This window comes from Fusarium graminearum, chromosome 3 (genome assembly GCF_000240135.3).
Source record: "Fusarium graminearum PH-1 chromosome 3, whole genome shotgun sequence".
Taxonomy (NCBI): Eukaryota; Fungi; Ascomycota; class Sordariomycetes; order Hypocreales; family Nectriaceae; genus Fusarium; species Fusarium graminearum.
In genome coordinates this window covers 1737039-1762858 of record NC_026476.1, presented here as the reverse complement: position 1 = coordinate 1762858, position 25820 = coordinate 1737039, and the positions used below count along the sequence as shown (strand labels likewise).

Genomic DNA, 25820 nt, shown 5'->3' with positions numbered 1-25820 from the left:
ACACGCGGAATTACGCAGTGGACGGTATCATGAAGCCCTGCCCTAAAAAGCAGGAAGACTGTATTCTGATGCTTGCCCCTGAAATCCCGAAATATTCTGGCTCTATTGCTTATGTCACCTCCAACCGAAGATATAACCATTGAAAAAGAAGTGTTTGTCTTGAGGGATAGACCACTCAGATATCAGATACTGAAGTTGGCTATGTATCCTGTAGTTTTCATTGATTGTGTCATGACTCTTGTGAACTACTTGAACAGATGGAGCATTGCTTGGAAAGGTTTACAGAAGAACTCATTGGTATCAGGGCAGTATACTATCATGGTCATTCTCTTAAGGTTAGCAATAGCTTTGACGAGTCTCATCAAAGAGTTGTTTCGTCCACTGACTCATACAAGATTCCAAGTAAACTCCTCCTTTAGTTGCTTTGCTCAGTCTGCCACTCGATTTGAGTTGACACTTTTCGTTTTCAGAACATCCATAACTAACGATACCCCGATTTTCAAGGCCGTTGCCGATTCTGTCGTCATATGGGGAGAGACTTTGAAAGTTGATAGTCTATACGTATAATCAGCGTGCATACTTCAGTCGCAGATCAACTTGTATTAACAACGAGCATTTCATAGCATGCCATTGCAACTAGTCAACCAGCCGTAGATCTTAATTCAAGGCTGCCTCAAGTATTTGCAAGAAAGGAACCACATGCCATGGTAATTACTGCAACTATAGCGGTCAAGCTAGCTCTTAGGACCATGGTGATCACACGGTCCTCATCAACGGCCGGGCGTCTTTCATCGTGCGCATCACAAAGTGGATAGTGCATAATCTTATTAAATCACTTGACTACGGTGAAAGAACTTTTAATCTCAAGATGTTGTTCGATTTGGTCAATTAACCTATCAGCTTACAAGCATCTATATCCTCCTCCTTCGAAGTAGACAGCTACAAGCCGATCATCGGCTTTGCCCAACCCGCTATCTATTGATGTTTGTTGCGCCATCGCAAGATATCTATTATTTCATGCAATCAACCACTCTCGCGCCAAGCTCGATCCCAGGTTGCCAGGCTGTGTGTCTGGGCACATGAATGCAAAAGCAAATCCTAGTTGCTCAAATCAAACCCCTTTTCCCCGCCTCCCATAAACCCAGGCTAATAGAAAGCAAAATGGTCTCCCCATCGCACAGACAAGGAAAACAGTACCGGCTTCCTAATGAATGACAGTGCCTCTTGTGCACGAAAGGGGTCCGGATAAGGGATACTAGCTCCCTCACTAATAAGTGGTAAATCAAACGCGTCGAGTCTTCCAGTACTCTCAAACTGGCGGTCGACGTGGGGTATCAAAAGTTGCGGTATATGTAGTCGAGAAAAGAAATCCTAGTAAGGAACTTGGAATGCGCCGTGGTCATCAAGGTCGTGTAATACATCAAGAGCGAGTCGCATGCCCAAGCCAGTCATAGTAAGCAGTTTTAAGAGTTTTTTTGGTTGTCAAAAGAAGAGTCCGCATAGCTTTTTTGTGTTTTCTGATGTTTTAAAGGGGTTTCTTGGTTTTTGTTGACAATTGTGATAAGGAAATAGACAAGGAGTGACTGAGGTCAGTTGAGAGAGTAAGGAAATGAAAGGAGTGTGGATGTGTCTGATCGACGGTGATGAATGTTGCGGGGGACTCTTCTTCTGGAACGGTCAAAACTTATTTCAGCTTTCAAATAGCTGGTAGGACGTGGCTGCCTCGCCTTTCTGAGCTCCCTTTGGCATCAACAGATGCTCGGGGAGTGATATCAAGTAGTTTGGCGCTCCCAGCGCTGAAGTTGCGTACGTGACCTCTGCCCAGATTAACGCTTCTAGCGTCCTGGACATTGGCAAGCTCTTGCGATGGGGAAACAGGGGACGTCGGGCTCTCTTCATCCTCGGATTCGATTTCGAGAAGACCCTCATGGCTCTTCATGGTCCACCTGTGCACCACCTTGGGTTGGGAGCCAACTGCTCCCCACTTCATCTCCCCATCGTCCGCAATCTCTTCTTCGTCACTGCTAGGGCGTCCTTCACCAGAATGGTTTGCCATCATATCGGGGTTGGAGGATCTTCGAGGGGTGAGTCTAGTCATATAATCATCCTCGACGATCCCGAGGTCTTCGTCCGTACTGTTGGTTGGGGAATCAATGTTGCTCTCGTTTTGCTCGCGCTCATTAGCACGTCGAATGCTGTCACGTATCGCAGCACGTCGGCTGTTAACGTTTCCTGAAAGCCATGAGCCCTCAGAATCAATAGACGCAAGTGACATAGACATGCCAGCCTCAGGAGATGGCGAAACATGAACCCGTTCCATTGTTGACGGAGTAAGGCGATTGGTCTCGATAGATCGGTGGCCCGATGTTGGTGTGTCGTATCGCACACCGATGGAACGCAGCTGTTCCATTTCGCGAATCTTTTGTTCAGTGAGAACAGGCATTGGGGGCTCGGCTTCGGGGGATTGTACGCGTGAAGCTGGTGGTGATAGAGGCATCTCAGGCAAGTCCTCCCGGAAGCGAGATCGAGTCCTCTTTGGAGCACCGGTGCTGGGCTTTCGGGATAGGTAGTTGGCGCCCGAAGAGTTGGTTGAGTCGTCACCCTCGAGCTTAGCGAGGGCGTAGGCCTGAGCCTGTGCTCTCAACTGGGCTGCCGCCGCCTGCATTTCTTCTCGGGAAGTGTTGGCAAAAGACGATGGTCCTTCACGTCGTTGTCGCTTACTGCCAATCCGTAGGAATGCCTTGATAGAGGCCAACCCGTTTTTACTACTATCAGAGTGGTAGGAGGGTCGTCTTGGAACATGAACATCCTCCTCGTCGATTGTCTCTGGAGGAGGAGACACCATCCGATCTCGATCAGATCGAATAGTAGACCTCGACCGGGATTTGGCTGATCGCAAAAGGTCGGAAAATCTGTTCCCAGGCGAAACACTTCCTACTTCTTCTGACGGTGGCCGTACGGAGGCTGTATCTTTTGTGACAACTTCCTCCATAGTTGCTGGTTGCTCAGAAGTGACCGTATCTGTGTGGTGGAGGGCTTCCTCCGCCCTCGTAGAAGACTCGGGGTCTTTCTCGTCATCAGTTATATCCATAGGCTCTGGGTCTTCAGGTTTGGTATCCACTACGACAGCAGAGGCGGGCTCGATTCCTAGGCCAACCAGCTCACGGCCCAATACACCTCGTTCGAGATTCTGTGGCGGAGGTGTGCCTGCCTCCCTAGCCTGAATGTCGTCCTCTTGTTGTTTTTCTGCTCGCCGTGCAATCCGTCGTTCCATCCTTTGTCTCTCCTTCTGCTTCTTGAACTCTCGTCGTCGGTTGTCCAGTTCCATGAGTTCCCTGAGATCGCGAGCGTCGAGGTCGTCAGCAAAAGAATCGATACGCCTGTGCGATCTCGGGTTCTCTTCAGGAATCGACTCTTGTTCCAGGAGCTTCTTTCGTAATGATCCTTGTCTGTGGGGTGTTGGCAGATGAGGTGCCGTCCATCGCGCATTTGGTGTATAGCGAAGTGTCGGCCGCGGGGCAAGAGCAGCGAGAGCAGACACTCTGTATGAACCCAATTCCGAATCGGAAGAGAAACTGGAGTGAATTGAGCCAGGGACGGGGAGGGAGATGTCGGAGTCACGCCCAGCTCGCTGTTTGCCAAACCTGCTGGTTTTTGACCGTTTGGAATCCCTCTTCATGGGCCTGCCAGAATTCCATTGCTCAGTAGCAGGCCGGACGGGCACAAAGTTACTCATTGCCTTGATTTCGGCCTCCCTGTTACGTTCTTCCTTCCTCCTCTTACTTCTTTGTTTTCTTGTTGCTTGACGGGTAGGACGCAGTGTGGGTGTGCGGTCCCATAGTCCAGTGTGCTCTTCCAGGTTACCAGTAGTCATTGTTCGGCCGGTTCGTTCGGGGGCTGGTGAGCCTCGTCGGACTCGTTCGTTGCGAATATCATCCTGGCGCCCCGGAGAGAAGCTGTATTTTCGGGTAACTTGTTGGGGTTTAGGAGGCTCGGTACGTCGCTTCTTCAGCCCAGCTTTAGTCCCTTCGTTGTGAGGCAGCGGCGTACCCTCAACATCTGAGAGGGCAGCGCCGCTGCGGGAGCGCTTGCGGCTACTCCGGCGTCGGAATGGCCAAAGGGCCATAGTTCCAATATCGTTACCAAAAACTGAGAAACTGAAAGCTAGTTGTGGTTGGCCACTATCGTCACCGGTGTACAGTCGAGATCGTCTAAATTATATCGGATATACGAGGGCATCGTGGAGTCGTCAAAACGGTCGAACCAAGCTGGTCATCAGGAGAAGTGAAAGTGAGCTGCAGGGTCGTATCGAACGGCTCGCTGCGCTGGTGGGCTTGAAGGCCGCAAAAAACTACCTATACGGGATGGTGGGCGAGGGGATCTTGTCGATGATGAGACAAGTACAGCTGCTGCAGTGGCAGTCGAAATAAGTGGTGATTGTGTATGTAGAAGAATGCAAGTTGTCGTGGGTCGTGGTTGTCGAGTGTGTTTGACTGCGTGGCGAAACGTGTGTGGTGTGAATGTGATCAAGTGCTCGAGGAAGCAGCAAAGCTCAGAAGCAGAAGCAGAGCAGATGCTAGGTAATTAAGGTAATTGTGTAAGGAACAGCAGGTGCTGGCTGGCTAGTCTTTGGCTTTGCTTTGACTGGGATTTGGACTGGGTTTGGGACTGGGACTGGGCGTGCGTGCGTGCGGATTCCCGGGGGCGGGACAATTTTCCAGGGCACCGGGGGTCGGCAAGGAAGGGAAGGGAATGGATCAGAGCCAATGAATGGTCGGGAAATGCTGCAGTTTGAGTGGAAAAGAAGAAGTCGACGTCAGGTTTCGGCGAGAGCAGAGACACAGGAAGGGCGGGAGAGGCCCACAGCCACTGATTGAATCTCGTTTTTCTTCGTGGTCCCTTCGCAAGCTAGAGCGCTATAGTGCGGTACGTACTCCTTTTTTCTTTCCCCTAGGCCCTCTAACCCTCAGACCTCAGACCTCAGACCCTCCAGAGGATCAAAAGCCCCCCAGGTACCCCCTTGTCAATGTGGCAATGGAAAGGGTCCCGTCACTCTGGAGCCATTTCAACGGGTCTCTCTTGGAGGAAGTGGAACTTGCAGCGCGAACTTACGAGGTACATACATATGTAGCGATACAAGGGCAGTCGATGGGTGTCAGTGCCCGACCGGCAACGTCCAGTACCTGTACCTGTACTTGTACATACATACTTGCTGGCGGCGACTGGACTTTCAATAAATCTGTCTCATGGACGTTTATTAGACTACCGACTGATGAGGTGGCGCCCAGCATACTGGAAAGATCTGACAAGGGCCCGCTGAGTTGACGGCGTTGGCGTTGGCGTTGGCTACCTCTGCGTATCTAGGCTAGGTGCTTCCGGGCGGGCAGTCTCGTAATGAGAGTGACGGACAGACATACAGACAGACAGGCGACAGGCCAACACCGCAATATTCGGTGGAACTCGTAATGGAGCAATGGAGCACGGATAGGACAAGCGAGAGCTACAATGCACAACAATTGATATGTACATGTACGCAATGGACCGCTCGCTACTGTACCAAAGCTCTCGTGATCTACTTTTACCTGGCCTGATGGAGGGGCCGGATGGATGAATGAATCGCATCTCAAAGTCAAATATTGTGCAGGAGGAGGTGTTCATCGACTTGACTCGTCAAAACTGCCCGTTTATATGCAATGAGGGGCACAAGGACAAACGAGGAATTACCCGTTATTGGTCAAGGCTGCATTTTCTATTAATTGGAGGTGTTGTTTGTTTTTCATGTGGAAGCAAACCAAAAGCCATCACCAGAGCGAAGTACCAATTGGCATGGAGATGATGTAAAAGGCGGGGAGAGACTCTCAAGACACCACGATTCATGGCACGCACATTTGATACCTACCTAGATAAACTAGCCATTGACAGTTGTACTCGTATTTCCATCTCTAGATCAATATTCGAGATGAATCCATGCCATGCCATGCGTTGTAGTCTATGCGGTTATGCTTCTAGAGCACAGGTCAGGGAGGTAACCCTTGTTCATTGTTCTGGTCAGTCCAGTTCAGCCCCTGGTCGGTATTTGCGTCCTGAGCAGAGGCTGGGCAGTCTTGGCAGCCCAGCTAACAGTCCAGTAGCCGCTACATTAACTCTGTAGGGAGTAGCGGATGCTATTTTGGCCGTCTTTGAAGGAATCGCATGAAACAAACAGCACATAGAGAATACAAGTGCGGGCAATGCCTTTGTGCTTTGTGTCACGAGCTCGAAATAACATTCGTCTGATAAGCATCGTCTCGACCTCTAGAGACGATGAATGATTCCTTGCTTGGCATCATTAATTAGTAATTAATAAAGCTCGAGAGAAAAGATGGGCCCCTCGGATCTTCCATCCGCAGGGAGCCATCGAGGATCGTCGCCCTCAGGCTCAGGCTCAGCTCTCCTCGCATGGTAGCATGCATACATATTGACTTGACTAATAACTAGAGCTTGGAGGGGAGCTCATTACTCAACGTCACGTCTCATCTTACTTGAACCTCTTTCCCATCTTAGCCAATGGCACAGTAACGTCCAATGTTTAGATTGGCCAATTTAATATCACAACGGACAATGGGGTGTGAAGGAAACATTGAAATGCACGAGTTGATGGCATTGCCGTTCCTCCAACTCGAGAAAACAGTATGCTCACGGGAACAAACTTGCTTCGGTGCTGGACTCCTAATCCGTGTACGATCTTCTACAACCGTTCGCCACGATTGCAAGCCACAATTGATCAATTCAACTTTTTAGACTTTGTGGGAGCCTCTGATTTGACAGGATCGAGGTAAACGCCTTTTCCGTCTCGTAGTGGAAAGACATTGATTGACTGGCACATGTCAGTAACTTTTTGATCCCTAAATCTTGGGGAAATATCCCTAATCACAAAATATTGGTCTCGTGAGGTTTATTGACTGGACTACAAGCGCTGCACTGGCTTGCACTATCCGTTAGCAACCAACAACTACCAACTATTAATACTACTACTCTGTAGACTCAAGCTCAAAGGGCATCGTCTCGCCCTGTCCGAAGATCTCGTTCGCCGCCATGCGATCGGGCTTGTCACGCCAAAAAAGCCCCCTCCCCACCCCTTGCTGTTGCTTTCCAGCATTCAACAGACTAGCTGCTTAGCTGTTGGGCTTAGGTTGTCTCACAAAACCACCCGGTACAGTTTCTCGTCTCCCTCTTCTGTCCCTTGGACTCGCTGACTGCCCCCCATTCGAGAAAAGCAATGTTGCTTTCACAAATGCTGTACTGTACGCACAGCAGCTGCCAATTGAACACCCGCGCATAGCACGTTGCAATTGAAGCTGGCTGGCTAGGACTTGGATTGACAAACGATACCTACATACATCCAGGTATCCCGTACCCTTGTCCATCTTTCAGGTACCTGTACCTGTACCCGTGTACTACTGTACATCGCATCAGGACAAGACAAGACAAAGACCCACGCAGCTTGCGCCGTTCCTGCGTGTTTCTTCGTATTCCAGTTATCTTTACACTTTGCTTTCTTGAATCCCGACATTTGGGTTCTTGAGAGCCTGTCTGGGCCTTCGTATCCGCTACCCGAATGCTTAGAAAATGATGACTGTTGAGGCACATGGTTGACTTCTTGTTTCCAGCCACTTTCATCTTTGTCTTGGCTCCCGGGAACCTGACCATCCATCATCACATCTCGCGTATATCACCGAGATTTAGACAAGTTTATTAGTGAATGTCAGGCACGCACATCAACAACCAACAGATACGTATGGTGGTCAGTCACTGTTATTAAAGGAAACTGCAATACTATATGCTGTATCTACTAATGTAAGCTCATCACCAAACATTGAACTGAGTCGTCAGGAAATCATAGGTCTTTCCACCAGGAACATGGCATGGCGGCATGGACAGGGTTATTTCCGAATCAAGTTTTCGTCCACTCTCCAACGTCGATCCAACCTTAACGTGGACAGTCAAGCGTCATCATGGCACAGAGTTCCGGTTCAAATCTTCAGGAACAAATTCAGGCTTCCTCAATGGTCAACAAAGTCAGTCAATCCGTCTCAGAAATCTCGGCTTAGACGTTGGCGGACGATGGTAGTAGGCTCCAAACGTCTCACAATCGACTTGTCATACATCATCGTGTCATGGTCTTGTTAGGATTTTGTTCAGTACCAGTCACTCGCTGTATTACGGAACATGCCTACCTACAGATAGATACATAATACCTTGCTCTAACATTAGTAGCATCCCATCCTGAATTCTGCACTCCAACCGCGCGACCGTTGGAAGCGGGGAGCTCGGGCCTTGATCGTTTGCGAATCAGGGACCAGACGGGTTGATTTTGACTTCACCCATGCCTGCAGTTCCTGAATCGTGTGACATCTTCACACACTTCAGATATGAGATCACAGGGAGATCCTTGGAACCATAATTTCGTTCCAGTCTATGACATCCATCTCAGCAAGACCCATCTGACGATGCAATATCGACGAATGCCAGCATACTCTCACAAATTCATGCTGCAAGGACATGATCATAGATTAGCCTTGTTCATCAAAGGAAAAAAAAGGTGACTCTTAGCGCTCCCGACGCCCGTCGCGGAAACAAAGTGGCGGCCCATCCCTCCATGATTTTAGCAGACACTGTAACTCGGGGGTTCCCTGTCCAAGGAAAGGCTTCCCGTAAGGGACCATGCATGTCAAGCCATGCAGGAGAAGGGACAAGGACTTCTTTTTCTGCTTATTTTTTCAATAATCAGGTACCAAAGACATGTTTGTGTTCCACCGCAAGCTGCACGGCATGTCGCTTCCCGTTGCCTACTTGATTCAATAGGTTTCTGACCAATTCCCGAGCCAAGGTCTATTCAATGGGTCAATGGTCTGTTCAAAGGGTCAAAACGATGTCTTGAATCATGTTGCCTTTCGGTAAAAGCCAACGTCTATTAATTAGTTATTAGTCTTCTTCACTTCTTTGTCACAGTCTGGTCAATGACATTGGCAGCGCAGCCAACGTTTCGGCGTCCCCTGAGGCTGCGTTTCATTGGGGTACATCGCTTCTGGAGGTTGAGTCCTACAACCAATCGATCTTAATGTTTCAATAGTGCTCCGATTTTAGTCCATTCTTTGCTTTTGGTCGGAACTTCAGATCTGTTTCCCCCCCTTGCCAGGCACAGGCACAGGGAGCAAGGCCACAGGGCCACAGGCACAGGCACAGGCACAGGCTGAACGGTCACGGCGCACAATACCGGAAAGAGGACGAGTTGTTGGTCGTTTCAGGGGTACCTTTGATGAAAAGATAAAAAAGCAATGAAACGGTCCGTGCTGGTTCGGATGTGATGTGCTGGTGTTCCGCCACGTGGATGAGAGAGATACATGCGTAGCAGTAGCAGCTGTGAATCTTGTAGGGAACGTGGGACGAAGAGTCTTTGAGAAACTAGACTATGCCGTTGACAAAAGGTTTTCTTTCAGGGCCCAACGATAGCCGACAAGTTACTTACCGAAGGCAAAGCAAAGTAACTTGAGACGGTGCTTGTGACTGAACACCACACGTTGCAGCAAATAGATATCGCGGCAACTTGCTTCTTCGTGCTTGCTTCTGCGTGCATCATGTATGTGCTTCAGCCACGCAAAGTGAGTGAGTGATTAATTGACAGGCTAGAAAACGCACAATACGAGTTTGACGGCTGCAAGTGAGACGAAGCAGTGCAGGACAGACAGTCGAGCATTACCAACCGATCCTCGCCAATAATGTGACCGAGGTCCATTTTGACTATCCATCTTTAGTAATGCATACAATATGGTGCTGGGCTGAGAGTTGACCGAGGTGCCAATGCCTCAACGACATACTCTCATGTTCACCGAATGTGTACATTCATGTCGCCAGACGAATAAACAGACTTGAAAAATTCAAGGTTGAGAGTTGTCGTGGCTCAGGGCATTGCTTCATGTAAGCCTCAATATCCAGGGGTTGTTCTTTTAGGTATGCGACGCGAAAAGTTCGTAGTTTTAGAATTCGACGAACAAAAAGAAACGACCAAGAAAAGACATCCCATTTCCCAAATTAAGCCACCTCGCCGAGATGCGCATTTAAGCTTCATCTAAATGAAACAGCCCTGACACATCTTCTAGAACCAACTGTTGGGCACCCATGAAGTACTCATGAGTTATCACGTGATGACCATCTCAATGTTTCCACGGCAACAACGAATTGGCGATAAACACTTTCGATATTCGCGACAGACTAACCCGAAGCGCAACCAGAGGAAAGGAGAAGAAAGGATATCGAGTTTTATTATAGCCAAAGACAACAGCAATCATGGCATACAATCCGCGAATGAGTATTATTCCGACCTCGCAGCAGAACTCACGCACTCGAAAGAAGGAGGAAGAGGCCGATGCTTTTATGCGCCTCCCTGACCGTGAGATCGTAGGCTGTATTACCGACATCGGCATCACCTTTACCGTCGCAGATCTCCAGAAACCAAATGCCGCCCATGTTCAGCAAATATTCGAATGGTTCGCCGAGCTTCTCCTCAATGCGACACGCGAGACTGTCGAGCCGGCCATGCGTGCCGCTGCTGAGGATATCGCCGGAGAGTACGCAGATATTATTCCTTCCGACACTCGCAACCTGATGGGCTTCTATGTGTCGCTGCGGAGGTTGTTATTCGAGTGCGGTATCACCGATTTTAGCTTTAACGATTTATACAAACCAACATACGATCGCCTTGTCAAGATCTTCAGCTACCTGATCAACTTTGTCCGGTTCCGCGAGTCCCAGACGGCTGTTATCGACCAACACTACAACAAGGCCGAGTCGACAAAGACCCGCATCGAGACGCTATATGGAGAAAACCAGGAAAATGAGGGCCGACTGGAGGACATGAAGCGTAACCGCAAGGCGATGGAAGCTCAGGTCCAGCAAAAGACAATGAGAAACGAAGAGCTCAAGAAGAGACTCCTTGAGCTTCGAAGGAATCAAGAAAGGGTAGCTGCGCGACTTGAAGAGGCCAAGCAAAAGAAAGGCGAGCTCACTACTGCATTGGAGCAAAAGACACATGAAAAGGTGACTTTGAAACAAGAAAGCACAAAACTGCGACCTTATGTGCTCCAGAGCGCCTCCGATCTTCAGGAGAACTTGGCCGAGTTGCGCGACATTCTCAACAACGACAAGTCGCACATCGACGCCCTGGATCGAAGAGCACGAGCTCTTCAGACATCAACGGATTCTTTCTCGGTCGTCTCAACAGACGTTGCTTCATGCATCAAGATCCTTGACGAGATCGCCTCGGAATTGGCAAAAGAGGAAGAGGAGTTGGCACGGAATGCAAAGCAGCGTGATGCTCTTTCAGAGCGCAGTAACAATGCCCGTGAAGTTGAGCGCACAGAGACTATGCTGAAACGCCAATTGTCCAAGTGGATGGAGCGCACAGAAAAGCTCCGGGAACAGAGCAATCACAAAGCTCATGAGGCCAAGGAGAAGATGCATGAACTCCGGGCGATTCACAGGCAACTTACCGAGGAGCACACAGAAAAGGGCAAGGAGATGGAGGTTCGACGTGTCAGGATCGAGCAGACTGAGAAAAAGGTAAGCTATGGCAGCTCATTTTATTTCGAGGTTACAGTTTGCTAACATGTGCATAGATGCTTGACTTGAAGGAGAATATTGAGAACGAGGTTCACAGTGCCCACGAAGAGTATCGCAAGATGGAGGCACACATCAAGCTGTACATTGCTGAGATGGAGCAGGCTATTGCTTAGCTCTTCTCGTGCGATACTTGCTTTCTTCTTTTCTCGTGCTTTAGTTTACGGTCAGCGGCGATACTTGGAAATAGATACCACGGGATGGCGTTGGGAGAGTGTAATGATGATATGTTAATGTTAACACTGATGTTTACGTTTATTTCGAGCATAACAAAGCTGCAATGTTTCAATGACGGATTAGGATAATGAAGCACACAGTACATGTTATGATTCAAAGGATTTAACATAGCTTCTTATTATTGAAATGTTGGGATATATCAGTTTTATTGCTCCTGAACCTCGAACTTGAACCATCGATTCAAAACTTGTTTGATGCTAACAGTCCGCCCAGTCCATGTTCCATCATCCCTTTTCGCAGTTCCATTTAATAAGGGTATCATTTCTCCTTGAAGCTGTTCTAGATCCTCGTGTCCACCTACACCTTTTGGCTCAGCAACAGCTGCTTTAAACCGATTCCGTGACGCGGCATCGACCAGCAGCGCAGCAGAGTTTCCAATTCCTTGCGCAGACCATTCGCTTGCATCTCTGTGGAGAGCTAGGAGACCATAGATCAGAAGAAGAGGTGTGCTAGAGTCAAGGGTGTAGTTTGGCGGTGCCGGGATTAAGGAGTTTTTAGGCGTGAAGACGGAAAGATAGGCCCGTAGATGTGTGACAGTTGGCGCAAATAGAATTCTTATATGGCGAGAAATAGCGATTTGATATAGCGTTGCCTTTAGAAGAACATGAGATTGTTCTGTTGCTGAGTTCTCTGGATCGTCTTGTTGAAGTTGTTTGTCTTGGAGAGTGAGATGATGTGTGACATCTTCAACGAGTGCTGTGTGAAACTCGGCTTTAGAGGAGCCGATTATCAGTGTTGTAGGATATCTGTGGTAGGATGTGATGTATGCTAGAAGCTCTGAAGGAGTTGCTGGTGCGAGGACGACGGGTTGCGATGTCATGATTGATTTGCTGTAAAAATACAGGGTAGCTTCATTCAAGGAAGGAGAAAGGTTTGAGTTGTGCCAGCCTGGTAGACATTCTTGCGTAACTTAGGTAAACTCAGACAAGTTTCTGAGTTTCAAAGGCTATATTGCCCAGACCGTTCATTATGATGTCTAAACTTTGGACTACTCAAGAAATGTCGATATGAAGTTGCTATAGAGGTAGGTGGGTAGTTGTTGAGATCCCCCACTAACTGTCACGCCCCTCCACTCCGTACCTAATCCGCGACAACCACCGCCTGCAGAACGTCATCTCAAACACTTACCTACACCCAATTCCGAAAATACCTCCCTCTCCTCCCCACGCGGTGTAAGCTCAGAGCTCACTCGCGCAATGGAGTCAATAGCACGCATCTCGGCTCTCATGGAGACTGGTATGTCTTTACGCTGACCGCTCTACTTGGTACTGAACTAACTGATTCCCTAGCGAGGGAGCTCACCCTCGATGCAGCCCAGGCGACGCGCGGTGCGCGCACGAGCTCAAAGCCTCTGGATAGGAACCAGATGAAAAAGTTACTGGATAGTCGAAACGAGCGTGAGGTTCTCGACGGTTTACGGCGTGTTATCGCGGTGCGTGGTGTTGCTGTCTTCCTTGGCCATGGAGCTTGGCACTAATTAACAGTGACGAGGCAGATGATGTACCGCAACCACAAGACCTTGCCATTCTTCTCATCCGTTGTCAAGAACGTTGCATCCCCGAATATAGAGATCAAGAAGCTTGTCTACATTTACCTCATACACCATGCCGAACAGGAACCCGACCTCGCCCTACTGTCCATCAACACTATTCAGAAATCCCTATCCGACCAGAACCCTCAAGTCCGAGCTCTTGCCCTCAAGACCATGTCGGGAATCCGAGTCCCCGTCATCAGCCAGATCGTATCTCTTGCCATCAAGAAGGGTGTTGCCGATATGAGCCCCTACGTGCGGAAAGCCGCTGCCCTTGCGATCCCAAAGTGCCATCGATTAGACCCGAGTCAAGCACCGCAGCTAATCGAAAACCTGTCGACTTTGTTGGGCGACAAGCAATATTACGTCGCTGGAGCTGCCGTGTCAGCTTTCCTGGAGATTTGCCCTGACCAAATAGATCTTATACATAAACATTATCGCGCGCTGATAAAGCAAGTGGTGGACATGGACGAATGGAGCCAACTGGCGACACTGCGGCTCATGACGTATTATGCACGAAAGTGCTTCCCACGAAAGTCAAAGTCACCGGACGAACCTACCGAAACCGTCCAGGAACAGAAAGTAGACGACTTTTACGGTGAATCACGACAGGGCAATCGAGGTCAAGGTTCTTCTTCAGTTCTGGATCCAGACCTCGCATTGCTACTGAATGGAATCAGACCTCTTCTACAAAGCCGAAACGCTGGTGTTGTTGTCGCTGTTACTAGATGCTACGTTGACATTGGCACACCGGAATATGTAAAGCAGGCTATCGGCCCATTGATTGCTTTGCTACGTGGAGCACAGGACATACAGCAGACTGCTCTCTTTAATATTGTTTCTGTGTGTCTTATTCGACCCGCAGACTTTGTTAAATATGCTAGCCACTTCCTTGTTCGGGCCACTGACACTGCCCCTATATGGGAATTAAAGTTGGAGATCTTGACCATCATCTTCCCCCACAGTCCTTCGCATGTCAAGAGTCTTATTCTAAAGGAATTAGAACACTTCTCTCAAGGAACAAACAAAGCATTGGTTCGTGAGGCGGTGCGTGCCATTGGCCGCTGCGCCCAGACCGACACTACTACAGCTCCTCGATGCTTGAAGCTACTATTGGGCCAAATCACAAGTCTAGATGGTACCCTTGCTGCCGAGTCATTGACTGTAATCCGTCACCTGATACAACAGGATGTTCAGGGACATGTTGGAACCGTCGTACGGCTAGCGAAGAATCTCGACTCAGCAACAGATCCCCAGGCGCGCGCAACGATTATTTGGCTGGTGGGTGAATTCTCAGGCCTCCATGGAGAGGACAACATCGCGCCGGATGTTCTTCGAATCCTTCTCAAAGAGTTCACAAACGAATCACCAGTTGCCAAGCAACAGATTCTGCTCTTGGCTGCCAAGGTGTACCTTCATCACATCAATCGCAAGAGCGAAGCGGAAAAGGAGCAGGATGCAGAGGAAGATCCACCCATGGAGACAGACACTCATCCTATTGTGAGACTATGGGAGTATGCCCTTCTCCTTGTCAGATACGATACGTCATTCGACCTTCGTGATCGTGCGAGGATGTATCGGTCGCTTCTTGCGGTGCCTCAGCTGGCTACTTTGATGTTGCTTGCTGAGAAACCTGCCCCCCAGGCTCCAAGTCCATCTGAATCTCGAAAGGGATTCTTACTGGGCTCTTCCACACTGGTACTTGCGGGTGGCGGTGGTATTCATGGTCTCAGGGGATATGAACCCTTACCAGACTGGGTCGAGGAAGGGCAGCAGCCTGACCGTCGACTTCGAGAGCCTGAAGGCGGCCAAAGTTCTAGGTACGATGTCGAAAGAAGCACACTTCCTGCTAGTGACAGACTGGATGAGGCTGCAAAGACAGCCATGCCCACAAAGGCCAACGGTACAGGCGAAGCGGTGGGTACAAAGACGTTGGACGATTGGCTCGGAGAAGAGAAGGAAAGTGAGGAGTCATCAGAAGAGACAGAAGAAGAATCATCAGAAGAGGAGGACGATGAGGATGATGATGATGACGACGACGATGAGGAGGAAGAAGACGAGGAAACAGACAGTGACGATGATGGGGAGGCCGATAGACTGGTAAAGTCCTAATATCAATAGAAAGCATTATAAAAAGACGTTTATAAACAGCTGAACTCATCCGAGTCTTACAGATCCTTCTAGTGTCATTCCAAGCGACAAACACCCTGCGCCCTGTTCCAAACAAACCCATATTGAATAGGCTGTATCAATTTCCTAATGCGATACATCTCAACCATAAACTTTTAAGCATTGCGAGAGTGTTCAACCTTTCTCTCCTCATTAGAAGACTCAGCAGGTGTCTCACCCTCGGTGGTCTTGCTTCGTCGCATATTAGCCGCCATCTGGGGGAAGAAGATACCAGGGTGGAGAGCAGTCAAACAGAAGCCTGTCACAAGAACAAGAGTGCTATCAAGCACAAGGAAGCTAGGCTCATCCTGCATGATGTGGTTACCCCAACCACCAGCCATCTCTGCAATTCTGTATTTTCTCGCGTCAGCTGATGTCAGAAACATGGGAATACCGGAACACCGGAGTTTTTTTTTAAAAAAAAGGAGGGGACTAACCGGTAGATGCAACGTGTAAGAATGGCAAAGTAAGCGACCGTTACAGCGAAGCCAAACAGCCGGAATTTCTTATCGCGCCAGACGCGCAGTGACTCAGGGGCAACGTCGGAGCCGTGCATGTACTTCTTCACGCGAAGGTAGTAGTCGATTCCCATGGTACCAAACGCGAGCAGGACAACGACTTGGAGAACAACACCGGCGATGATGGTCCTGTTACCGTTGGTAGCTAGGTCGGGCTGGTCGCGCTTGGCTGCTGCTGCGATGCCACCACCGATGGCCTGGATGATGAGACATGACAAGTCGGCGGGGAGAAAAACTCTCGGGTACCAGCGAGGGTGGAACCGTGAGAGAGCCGGGTTGAGAGCCAAGGCGACGTGCTTGAGTGTGAGGTAGATGGCGGCGCAGATGAAGGTCGGGGCGATGATGATGCAGCAGATCTGAGTCTGGAAGGCCGATGACTTCCAAGGATTGGGGTTCATTTGGAGACGACCAATGTAGCCTTGGTTATGTTAGCATCTGCATATGTAACTATTTTCTCATATTTGCCCGATGAGTTGGGATTGCACATGAGCTTGGCAAAACATACCGACAGTCTCAAGCAGTAAACCTGCTCCCAGGGTCGCAGCGTACGTCCATGTTCGCTTCCAAATGCCTATTCCCACGGCAGAGAGGAATAGAACGGCGAAGCAGATGGTGAAGAAATAGCTGGAGCCTTTGTTAGGAACATAGCCCAGAACTGTTGCTTCAACAGGGCAGAGATCGGTGATGTCTTTGCATTGGTCGAACGTCGCCGGGCGACGGGCGTATAGTTCGTACATGGTGGCAGTTTATTAATACAATCGACCTTGAATGTCTGAAAGAAAAAAGCAAATAAATAAATGAAAAGAGGAAAAGGTAATGCAATATTTGTTGTCTATGTATGACGAACTAATGTATGAACTCGTTTCAAAAGATTGACCCGCTTGTACGAGATGAGGAGCCGTGTTTAATAGCAGTAGGCGTTAACAAGTTAGACCCGGCAACAGGGGAATAAATGGAGATGATGAAAGAAGGATAAATGAAAGAGAGGAAGTGGGATGCAGAGAAGGGTGCAGATACCCTCCATCCTATTCATTTCATCCATCCCATGCAGAGCTGACTCGACTGTAACCTGACCAGTCCGATTTTTGGGGACCAACACATCGGAATTCCGGGCGGTAGAATGATTCCCATATATGAATCATGTACGTTACACAATGCGATTTTTTTTTTTTTGCAGATACTGAACAAAGAAGGCGAAAAGAAAACTGGCAAATTCGTAGGTTAAATTCAACACTGAGCTAGCCACCAAGAATACAGACGCCAAGATCCCGGCTGGCATAATTCCCGGGCGTAGATCGCTTATCTTGGTCAAACGTTGAATGCTTATTTCTCGCGTTTCCTCGCATTCCTCGCGTTGCTCGGTTTCTAGTCGCAGGCCAATAAGAGTACCACTTCGCTTGCAAATACATACCCGTTTCGTTACCTCGATCCGAAGTCCCGAGTCATCATTGCAGTTTTTTAGCGGCCGACCCCTGGTTCATTGATAAACAAGAATACATGGACAGCTGAAAACCGTAGCAGTCGGGTCAACTTGTCCGTTTGTGACAAATTTCTGTGTGGTAGGGACGGGACTTCGGAGGCTTTATAGATGGCCGATCCGGTGTTGCTTCTGAGATTGCTGTAGGGCATGATTGGCCAATGATACAGGGTTTCACATGTTGAATGATACATGCAGTGGTACCCAAATCTTGCAACCATCGTTTCCATTTTTATACTTGGCATGGAACCAAACAAAGCTTGTCTTTATGATGATTTGGCGGTCTATCACATATTAAGGCTTGTCTCTATAACTGATCCAATTTGACAATTCTAGATAATCTCGACTTTACTTCTAACCCTAGCTCTGCTCCTCCTTACCACCTAAATACCTATACACGACCGAAAAGTCCCTTCCTTGACACTTCTCCTCCTTCTCAGCAGCCTTATAAACAGCAAACGCCGTTTTGGCCAATTCCATCCTCGCGCCCGCCTCCTCGGCCGCTACCATAGCCAGTCTGAGATCCTTCTTCATCAACGAGATGCCGAACCCACCTCGATAATCTCTGTTGGCTGGTGCCGTCTCGACAACACCCGCCACGGGATTGTTAACCTCGCTGGGCCAGCATCGCCCTGTGCTGACATTAATGACACCTGCCAGTTTCTTGGGATCCAATCCCCACTGCATGCCCAGGTTCATGGCCTCTGCCGTCGCGATATTGTTGAGCGCCAGGAGATAGTTGTTGGCCAGCTTCGCGGATAGACCGGCGCCTTGTTCACCGCAGTGTAGCACTTTCTTGCCCATGAGCATTAGGACAGGCTCGAGACGGGGGACGAGAGATGGTGAGGCGCCCAGCATAAAGGTGAGTGTTCCAGCAGTAGCGCCTACGACACCTCCAGACATGGGCGCATCGACAAACATGCCTTGTCCAGCTGAAGACACAGTCTTGGCGACCTGGCGGGATGTAGACGGGTCAATGGTTGAGCAGTCGATAAAAACTCGATCCTTTTTGGGTAGAGAAGAGGTGATGATGGATTTGTATACGCCTTTGACGTGCTGGGGTTCTGGAAGAACAGTAATGATGGTATCCTAGAGAGTGTCAGCGAACCCTAACGTAGTCATCGTGAGTGAGAGACTTACAGCATCTTTGGAAGCGTCGAATGCGCTGGCTGCCAGTTCAACCTGAGCTCCTGACGAAGCTGCCTTCATTTCTGTTTCCAGGCCTTTCATGGATTCAGGATTAATGTCAAAGATGGACACCTTATCTGAGGGTTTCAATTTTGACTGAAGATTCTTTGCCATTTGATATCCCTGATATGTTAATGTCAGTATATTATATCTACCCTCGTTGTGACTGAAAAGTATACATACCATCTGTCCCAGACCGATGAAGCCGTAATTATCCAGTCGTCGTGCTGAACTGGCAAAGCCTCGACGAAGCATCAAGCTTCCAAGGCGCGTTGAAGGTCTCATATCGATTGGGTATAGATGGATCTATTCAGATGGAACAAGAGACACAAAGTACAAATCAATGCAATTAATATATTTAATCAAAGGTCATAAGAACACAAGTTCATCATATACAAAAGATATACGGTCTCATCGATTACAGTTGACGTGTGGGGGAATGTGGTTACCCGAATGACAGCCGGCCATTGCCGTACTTAGCCAGAGTCGCCGAGTGAACTAAACATTTACATCCTTCCAAGACACAACATGATTTGCGAGTTGGAGATTGTCTCGACGCGGAGGAGGATGCGGGGAAACCCTTGACAGGCCCCTGAACGGTGGGGGGTTTTCAGTAGCGAGCAGCGCTAAAACCTGGGGCAGCAGTTGCAAGAACTTCTTTTTTCTAGGGGCTTTAAGTTGATACAGAGGGTGCAGATAAGTGAGACAACCTAGGTCCGTTTCCATATTCAAGACATCGGCTACTTCATCTCAACAGCCAGACATCAAACACAAAGCGAAACTGTTTTTAGGTTTATTTTGTATTTATTTTCAAGTCTTGATACATAGGTAGTTCGATATACCTTTAGTCCATCAACCTCGCAGAGGTCCTTTAATATGAACTTCCTTCGTCATGTCCATCTCAAGTCCTGTTTTTACTGAACAGAACGTGTCAGATACGAATCCTGACCTCCGCCAACTTCCCAAGCGTTGGCAAATGCTAGATTCAAAGGGTATGTGCAATGGATGGAGGGTTTGGCAGCAAAGTTAATAGAGGAAAAGGCAAGGTAAAAGTGACGTGGTATAATAAGTAGCGATAAATGATTAAGATGCAGTCTTGCACATCTTACTCAGACAATAGGGGGTAAGTATTGGGGTAGTGATCCGTTAATACAGAAGGACGAAAACGAAGAGCAACCTGGGGGGAAAAACAATAGCCGCGCCGATCCAACCATTCCATCCCATAAATCTCAGCCATGATAATCGTGGGACTATTCAGATCCCCTACTAATGGCCTAGTTTCCGAATACATGAAAATTCGTGACTTATAGGAAGTTCATGAGCCAAGGAACAATGGCACTATCAACATGTTAGCAATCGTCCCAACACTCTCAGACATAACATCAGCTTACCCAACTGCGACAGTGGCACCTAGACCGAGCAATGCCCGGTTCTTGACCTTTTCTTTTCTTAATTGGGTCTCGGTCTTGACCTTCTTTGACCTGGGCTGCTCCTCTGGAGTCTTGTCGCCCTCTTCATCGCCCACCGAGATATCTCCAGCCTTGCGCTTGCTCTTCTTTGCAGAAGCAGAGCCCTCTTCAGCGTTGGTCTCGTCTTGCTCCTCATCTTCGGCCTCATGAGCCTTGCTCTTTTGGACCATCTCCTTGGCTGCGTTCATCATCTCGGCAATTTCCTCTGCAGTTGGGGGCTCGCCAGCTGTAGGAAGAGGAAGTTCGACCTCAGTGATTGTGCGCTTGGTCTCAACACCAGCATCATCTGTAATAACATCCTCTTCGATGTGAACCTTGACCTTGGGGTCCTCTTCTCTGGGCTCCAGAACGATGGCGGGCTCAAACTCGGTGGACTGCAACACAATATCTTCGCGCTTAGTTTCCTCGACCTTGGCCCCAAGCTCCGGGACGCCGTTGAGGCCGGCCTTCTCTGTGATAGTTTCGACAGTCTCGGCCTTGGCACGGGTGCTACGCTTTCGAGGTGAAGGAGGGGCGCGCCTTGGGACCTTGGTGGGGCTGGCGGACCGACGAGCGCGTGTGCTTCGAGGAGCAACCGATGGAGTGGGAGGTGCCAGGATAGGTTGCGACGCCTTGAAAACGTCAAATTTAGGAGGGGCCGTGATGTTCTTAGCAGGCGAGCCCGCAGGAGTTATCGTGCTAATAGGGGTAGGGTCGAGTAGCGCGCGAATCCAGGGAGAAATCTTGTACTCCTCGGCAAGGATGAGAGCCTGCTCCGGGGGGATCCAGACGTTACCGGCGGTCTCTTCGTGGCTCGTAGTCGGAAGAGACTTGATGTACTTTCGCTCTGCATCTTCATCGGAAGCCTCAGCATAGGGGAAGCTGGCCTTGAACATGCCGGTCGCCGAGACGAAACCATCATAGCTGCGACGCATGAGAAAATAGCTGTTAGGGCTGGACTTGAAGATTCCAGAGACGATGCCCTTGGGCAAAGGAGCGCGAAGATGCGCGTAGTCGAACACTCCGAGGTCAGAGTCACTGCTCCCCGACATCTTAGGTGTGAGCTTAGTTTGACCAAGGCGTCGACGCGAAATCAGATCGATATCTGAAAATAGTAAGCATTCAATCTCGCGATATAGATAAATAGGAGTATTTACGATCTGGAACACCCTCTATCAAGAGGGTGTTGTGTTGGACGGGTAGTTTGCGATCAGCCATCTTGATGATGATGTCTATTATCGTGGGGGGAGATCGTGCGCGCCGCGACTAATATAGATGACCTCAGAATAGGAAAATCGAAGCGTGACCGCGACAGGCGAAGAGACGCTCCTTTTATCCCAACGCGCAAAGAGAGTTAGGGTATAATTATAGCCTGTGGGAAGTAGAAAAGTCGTGTTAGTCAAATTGGTCGCGATGCAACGTGGAAGATTTCTGGTGCAGGCTCGATATTTGGGGGGGTACCAGGCTGTGGCAGTATTGACTGTGGACGTACCGTGTCAAGGCAGGGCTTATCTCATGCAATGTAAGTAAGCCGTGTGAAGACGTCAATGGCGCTTCAGACGATAAGAAACTGTTAAGAAAGTAGGCGACTTCAACGGTGCCTATACCGTAAATAGAGGGAGAGAAGAAAAACACGATGAAGTTAGATGAAGGTAAAGATGAAGGTGAAAGTGAAAAGATTCGCGACAGATTCGAGGAGGGACGAGAGCTGAGACGAGAGAGCCGTCGCGCAAATTACATCGATAGCGTCGAGGACTTTAGGGTGGCCCTGTTGGCGGGTTCTTCTTGAAGGGGTTTAGCATCAAGAAAAGGAGTGGAGAGCTGCGAGATAGATTGGTACTGCGATTTGTGTGATCTGGTAGTTGAATCGACAAGTCTCTTGTTAATCTCTGACCAAATTACCCCCATTTTGCCGTGCACCTGACTTAGCGCTATTACCCGCTGAGTCCCCTGGCCAGCATTAAAGTACGTACCTCCTTTTACGCGTTTCCTCTTTTTTTTCGCGACGGGATTTTGTTGGGATTTTTCTTATTAGATTGCATTTTTAATTAGATTAACGAGTAAGGACTTTTGACAGCTACGAGGTTTCCGGTTTAGTCTGTCCGCTGTTCTTCTATCCTCGCTTCTGCGATCCATGGTGTCATCTTCCAGTCCATTTCCTCCTATGGTTAGCTAGGAGGGCACGTGGGGAAACTCTGTTCTAGAGTCCCGTTGCCCGTCTGCCAGCAACTCTTCTGCCGCCCCTAGCAACCTGGCAATCCAAGCAAGCCCGACAGGTCCTGCACCAACCAACGTCGATCTTCAGGGTGAACCACACCTAGTCTAGGCGCCCCCAACAAGCAAGTCACTCATGGAAGTCTCCTAGGGTCCCTGGGTCCCTGGGTCCCTGGATCCCCTGGATTTCCTTCGCTGTGCCCGGCGCACAAACAGGCAACTGGTGGTGCTGGCTGACAGAACGCGGGGAAATGCGCATGGGTTCGGGCTGGCTGTCTGTTATCTCAGATTGTGCGGGTGCGGCGCCATGATTCGATTTGAAGCGACGCACAGCAGGCAACAGAGAGAGACATGACATGGATCGGGCTTGACAGATGTGGTCTGAGCAGAGACAATGACAGAATGCGACGCTTACAATCTCACTTGTTTACTCCATTTCGCGACGGATTGGCTACTCACAGACATGACTGCGACATTGACGAATAGCGCCGCACCATGTCATTGTTGCGCGTCAACAAGTGTTGTATTGTTGCATAGTAGCGTGTCTATTCAGCTAATCGCCTTGTAGTTGACACACCACCAAAAGCTGAAAGCCTTCAAGAGCTGCGATGGACAGATCAGAGCTATTGGCATTCGATCAGTGCGACTCTTGATGCTCCCTGGCTTGCACTGAACCCTTGATTCGCGTATGCAGTAATAATATGTATGGTTGATAGATAACGGATGGTTCTTACAAGGAACTCCCTGGGAAGTTTGTGATATGTGTTGCATGTTATCATCTGTTGTTAGCCGGGTCTCAGATTTGCCGACCGTGTTTACGCGTAGAGTCGTGGCGTGAAGGTTGTGTCTATTCACTACTAACACAAGTGTTCAGATGACAACTCTTGACAGGCTAGTCTTTGAATTCGACAAAAGACAACATATTCGCATATGTGTATTCTTCCAATATTCACAAGATTGGTATCTGAGCTGTCACCTAAGCGAGCCCTTTACAAGTCGCAACCCGTGAAACGTTGTCTAAAAAGCGACGGTTACCCTAGAACTATTTGTTCTCACCCCTGTTGAAGCGCCTCGGTACTATTCACATACTCGAGCTTGGACATCTAAGAATATTGAACCAATGTCCATCCAACATGTTGAGTGAGAATGATTCGAATACAGCAGTTGATTAACAGTGTCAACGAGTATCATGCCATGCGGCGTCACACATCAGACACCAGTAAATCCATACAAAAACAACATTCACCATACCGTACGTTCTTGGTCTGATACTAAGATGGTAACGAAGCCAGCAAGGGCCATCACCGACTCTTCTCCTCAGTGAATAAATGCTGCTAAAATGGTATAAAAACGACCCCAATTCATCCCCACTCTTTCACATTTCAAACAATTCAAGACACGACAAAACCGCCATAACAATTAACCAGCCAAAGATAAGTCTCAGATTCCCGTCTCACTTTGGACCCCTGAAGAACGCCCAATAGCAACTACTGCACAAAATCTCCATATCTGATAATCGACAAAATAACGATCATTGACGTCGCCCGCCTCGATTCCTCATCCTGACCCAATCGAAGCCTCTCCTCAAGGACCTAGTTCCCCACTGTAGCAAACCCAAACCCAGCCCGACCCAGCCCAGGCCAAGGCTAGAGCAATAGCAGTAGCAGTACGGTAACAGACTTGCCTGGTCTTGCAACACCGCCCTGCGGGAACGGGAAGCCCCTCATCTATTACCTGGGTTGTCCATCCGTCACCGCAACAATCCAATCCCCTAACTTGGAATCAAGCCCCTCCACTTCTAAGCCCGCCCTGACCCAACCTCACCTCTATTTTGCCTTGGCTCGGTTCGACGAGTAAGCTTCCTTCTTTTCCTCTCCTCCTTTTCTTCCTTCTTCCTACTCAACTCCAGCCTACTTACCTAACATTTGCTTGGTTAGGTAGCTTCTAGATAGCATCACCCTCAGCTTCTACCTTCACCCCGCCTCTTCTTCACCCAACAGCTTCGCCCCGCTCGCCCACCATGGCTTCCCACGACGATGATACCATGCCCGAGGAGACTCAGGGCTACAAGCTCTCTCAGCCCAAGCAGAGTCTGGCTGAGTACCAGCAGATGGGTACGTGCATTCTCCTTCAAGCTTCGCGATATGCGCAATATATACCACCAAGCCATGGCATTCCATGCCAACATAACATGGGATGGTCTGATAAGCTTCTTTTTGCTCAAAGCTACACGCTAGAGTTGCGGTTGCAGAGCTCCTGAAGCTCTAGCTTTGCGACGGCGGTGTCTGCTATGCAAACGTTGACTGAAGCTTTCCCCATCTCATACACTTCCATGCTTACCGCCTTGCCGGTCCGACTATCGCGTTTGTTACATACTAACTAATCTCATACAGACGCTGGCGATGAGTCTCTCCAGCGATACAAGGAGTCCCTTGGTCTCGGAGGTGGTACCGACATCTCTGACCCCAACGACCCCCGAGTCTGCATCATTCTCTCCTTGACCATGGACTCCCCCGGCCGTCCTCCCGTCACCATCGATCTCTCTACCCCTGGAAGCGAGACCACCCTCAAGGACAAGCCCTTCAACATCAAGGAGGGTGCCAAGTTCACCATGAGCGCCAAGTTCAAGGTTCAGCACGAGATTCTCAGCGGCCTTCACTACGTTCAGGTTGTTAAGCGAAAGGGTATCCGCGTCTCCAAGGACTCCGAGATGATTGGCAGCTACGCTCCCAGCACCGACAAGCAGCCCACTTATATCAAGAAGTGTAAGTTTCGCACCCGAACGGCTAGCCAGAACCCAAGTACTGACAAAACTCTAGTCCAAGAGGAGGAGGCCCCCAGCGGCATGCTCGCTCGTGGCCACTACAACGCCATCTCTAGCTTCGTTGACGACGATAAGAAGAAGCATCTCGAGTTTGAATGGAGTTTCGATATTGCCAAGGACTGGTAGATATCGGCGCCTTGATAGTACGGACCGACGACATAACTCAAAAATACATATCACAAGTCATGAGATAATGAGATACCTGAACATTTGGAGAGGAACATACACACACACACACACACACACACACACACACACACACAAAACTTCACATAAACTCAAAGAAACCCCAATTCGGTTGGAGAAAGGCCTTGCTCTGTTTCCTATCGCTTGCTTGTCAACGACAGAACGGTACCTGTGGCTACATCTAGAGCTTCGATACTGCAGGAGAATAAAAATGCCTATATACATCAAGTTCTATGCTATGCAACTCTATTGCTCAGGCCCGATTCGTAAATGTCTGTTTTTGAGGACATGGTATCATATTGCTGTGAATATCGTTAAGCCCGAGTGAAGCACTCCAGGGCGGTGTGTGTATGTATAAATGGGATTTTGGTCG

At 49.1% G+C, this 25820-nt stretch overlaps 10 protein-coding genes across 10 annotated transcripts; 3 read left to right on the top strand and 7 right to left on the bottom strand.

Annotated features, from left to right (window-relative positions):
* Positions 1-1696: 1696 nt before the first annotated feature.
* On the bottom strand, positions 1697-4126 carry FGSG_05290 (uncharacterized protein; the record flags this gene model as incomplete). Its single annotated transcript, XM_011325500.1, has 1 exon — positions 1697-4126. One exon carries the CDS (start codon positions 4124-4126, stop codon positions 1697-1699), a length of 2430 nt encoding a protein of 809 aa, XP_011323802.1.
* Positions 4127-7010: 2884 nt separating this feature from the next.
* On the bottom strand, positions 7011-7693 carry FGSG_05289 (uncharacterized protein; the record flags this gene model as incomplete). The annotated part of the gene is made up of 3 exons (XM_011325499.1): positions 7011-7150; positions 7182-7371; positions 7424-7693. The coding sequence occupies 3 exons, from the start codon at positions 7691-7693 to the stop codon at positions 7011-7013; spliced, it is 600 nt and encodes a 199-aa protein (XP_011323801.1).
* A 1547-nt stretch (positions 7694-9240) lies between these two features.
* On the bottom strand, positions 9241-9775 carry FGSG_12707 (uncharacterized protein; the record flags this gene model as incomplete). Its single annotated transcript, XM_011325498.1, has 3 exons — positions 9241-9444; positions 9509-9546; positions 9679-9775. The coding sequence occupies 3 exons, from the start codon at positions 9773-9775 to the stop codon at positions 9241-9243; spliced, it is 339 nt and encodes a 112-aa protein (XP_011323800.1).
* A 551-nt stretch (positions 9776-10326) lies between these two features.
* Positions 10327-11771, top strand: FGSG_05288 (uncharacterized protein; the record flags this gene model as incomplete). Its single annotated transcript, XM_011325497.1, has 2 exons — positions 10327-11598; positions 11655-11771. 2 exons carry the CDS (start codon positions 10327-10329, stop codon positions 11769-11771), a joined length of 1389 nt encoding a protein of 462 aa, XP_011323799.1.
* Positions 11772-12037: 266 nt separating this feature from the next.
* FGSG_05287 (uncharacterized protein) lies at positions 12038-12712 on the bottom strand (the record flags this gene model as incomplete). Its single annotated transcript, XM_011325496.1, has 1 exon — positions 12038-12712. The coding sequence occupies one exon, from the start codon at positions 12710-12712 to the stop codon at positions 12038-12040; it is 675 nt and encodes a 224-aa protein (XP_011323798.1).
* Positions 12713-13088: 376 nt separating this feature from the next.
* On the top strand, positions 13089-15573 carry FGSG_05286 (uncharacterized protein; the record flags this gene model as incomplete). The annotated part of the gene is made up of 3 exons (XM_011325495.1): positions 13089-13128; positions 13182-13324; positions 13388-15573. 3 exons carry the CDS (start codon positions 13089-13091, stop codon positions 15533-15535), a joined length of 2331 nt encoding a protein of 776 aa, XP_011323797.1. The 3' UTR covers positions 15536-15573.
* Positions 15574-15601: 28 nt separating this feature from the next.
* On the bottom strand, positions 15602-17036 carry FGSG_05285 (uncharacterized protein). Its single transcript, XM_011325494.1, has 3 exons — positions 16616-17036; positions 16030-16528; positions 15602-15943 (listed from the first exon to the last, which is right to left on the bottom strand). The coding sequence occupies exons 1-3, from the start codon at positions 16845-16847 to the stop codon at positions 15709-15711; spliced, it is 966 nt and encodes a 321-aa protein (XP_011323796.1). The 5' UTR covers positions 16848-17036; the 3' UTR covers positions 15602-15708.
* A 911-nt stretch (positions 17037-17947) lies between these two features.
* On the bottom strand, positions 17948-19060 carry FGSG_05284 (uncharacterized protein; the record flags this gene model as incomplete). Its single annotated transcript, XM_011325493.1, has 3 exons — positions 17948-18676; positions 18728-18898; positions 18959-19060. The coding sequence occupies 3 exons, from the start codon at positions 19058-19060 to the stop codon at positions 17948-17950; spliced, it is 1002 nt and encodes a 333-aa protein (XP_011323795.1).
* A 1019-nt stretch (positions 19061-20079) lies between these two features.
* FGSG_05283 (uncharacterized protein) lies at positions 20080-21919 on the bottom strand (the record flags this gene model as incomplete). The annotated part of the gene is made up of 4 exons (XM_011325492.1): positions 21716-21919; positions 21381-21595; positions 20167-21328; positions 20080-20113 (listed from the first exon to the last, which is right to left on the bottom strand). Exons 2-4 carry the CDS (start codon positions 21439-21441, stop codon positions 20080-20082), a joined length of 1257 nt encoding a protein of 418 aa, XP_011323794.1. The 5' UTR covers positions 21442-21595; positions 21716-21919.
* A 2329-nt stretch (positions 21920-24248) lies between these two features.
* Positions 24249-25710, top strand: FGSG_05282 (uncharacterized protein). Its single transcript, XM_011325491.1, has 3 exons — positions 24249-24551; positions 24831-25202; positions 25257-25710. Exons 1-3 carry the CDS (start codon positions 24458-24460, stop codon positions 25385-25387), a joined length of 597 nt encoding a protein of 198 aa, XP_011323793.1. The 5' UTR covers positions 24249-24457; the 3' UTR covers positions 25388-25710.
* The last annotated feature ends 110 nt before the right edge of the window (positions 25711-25820 follow it).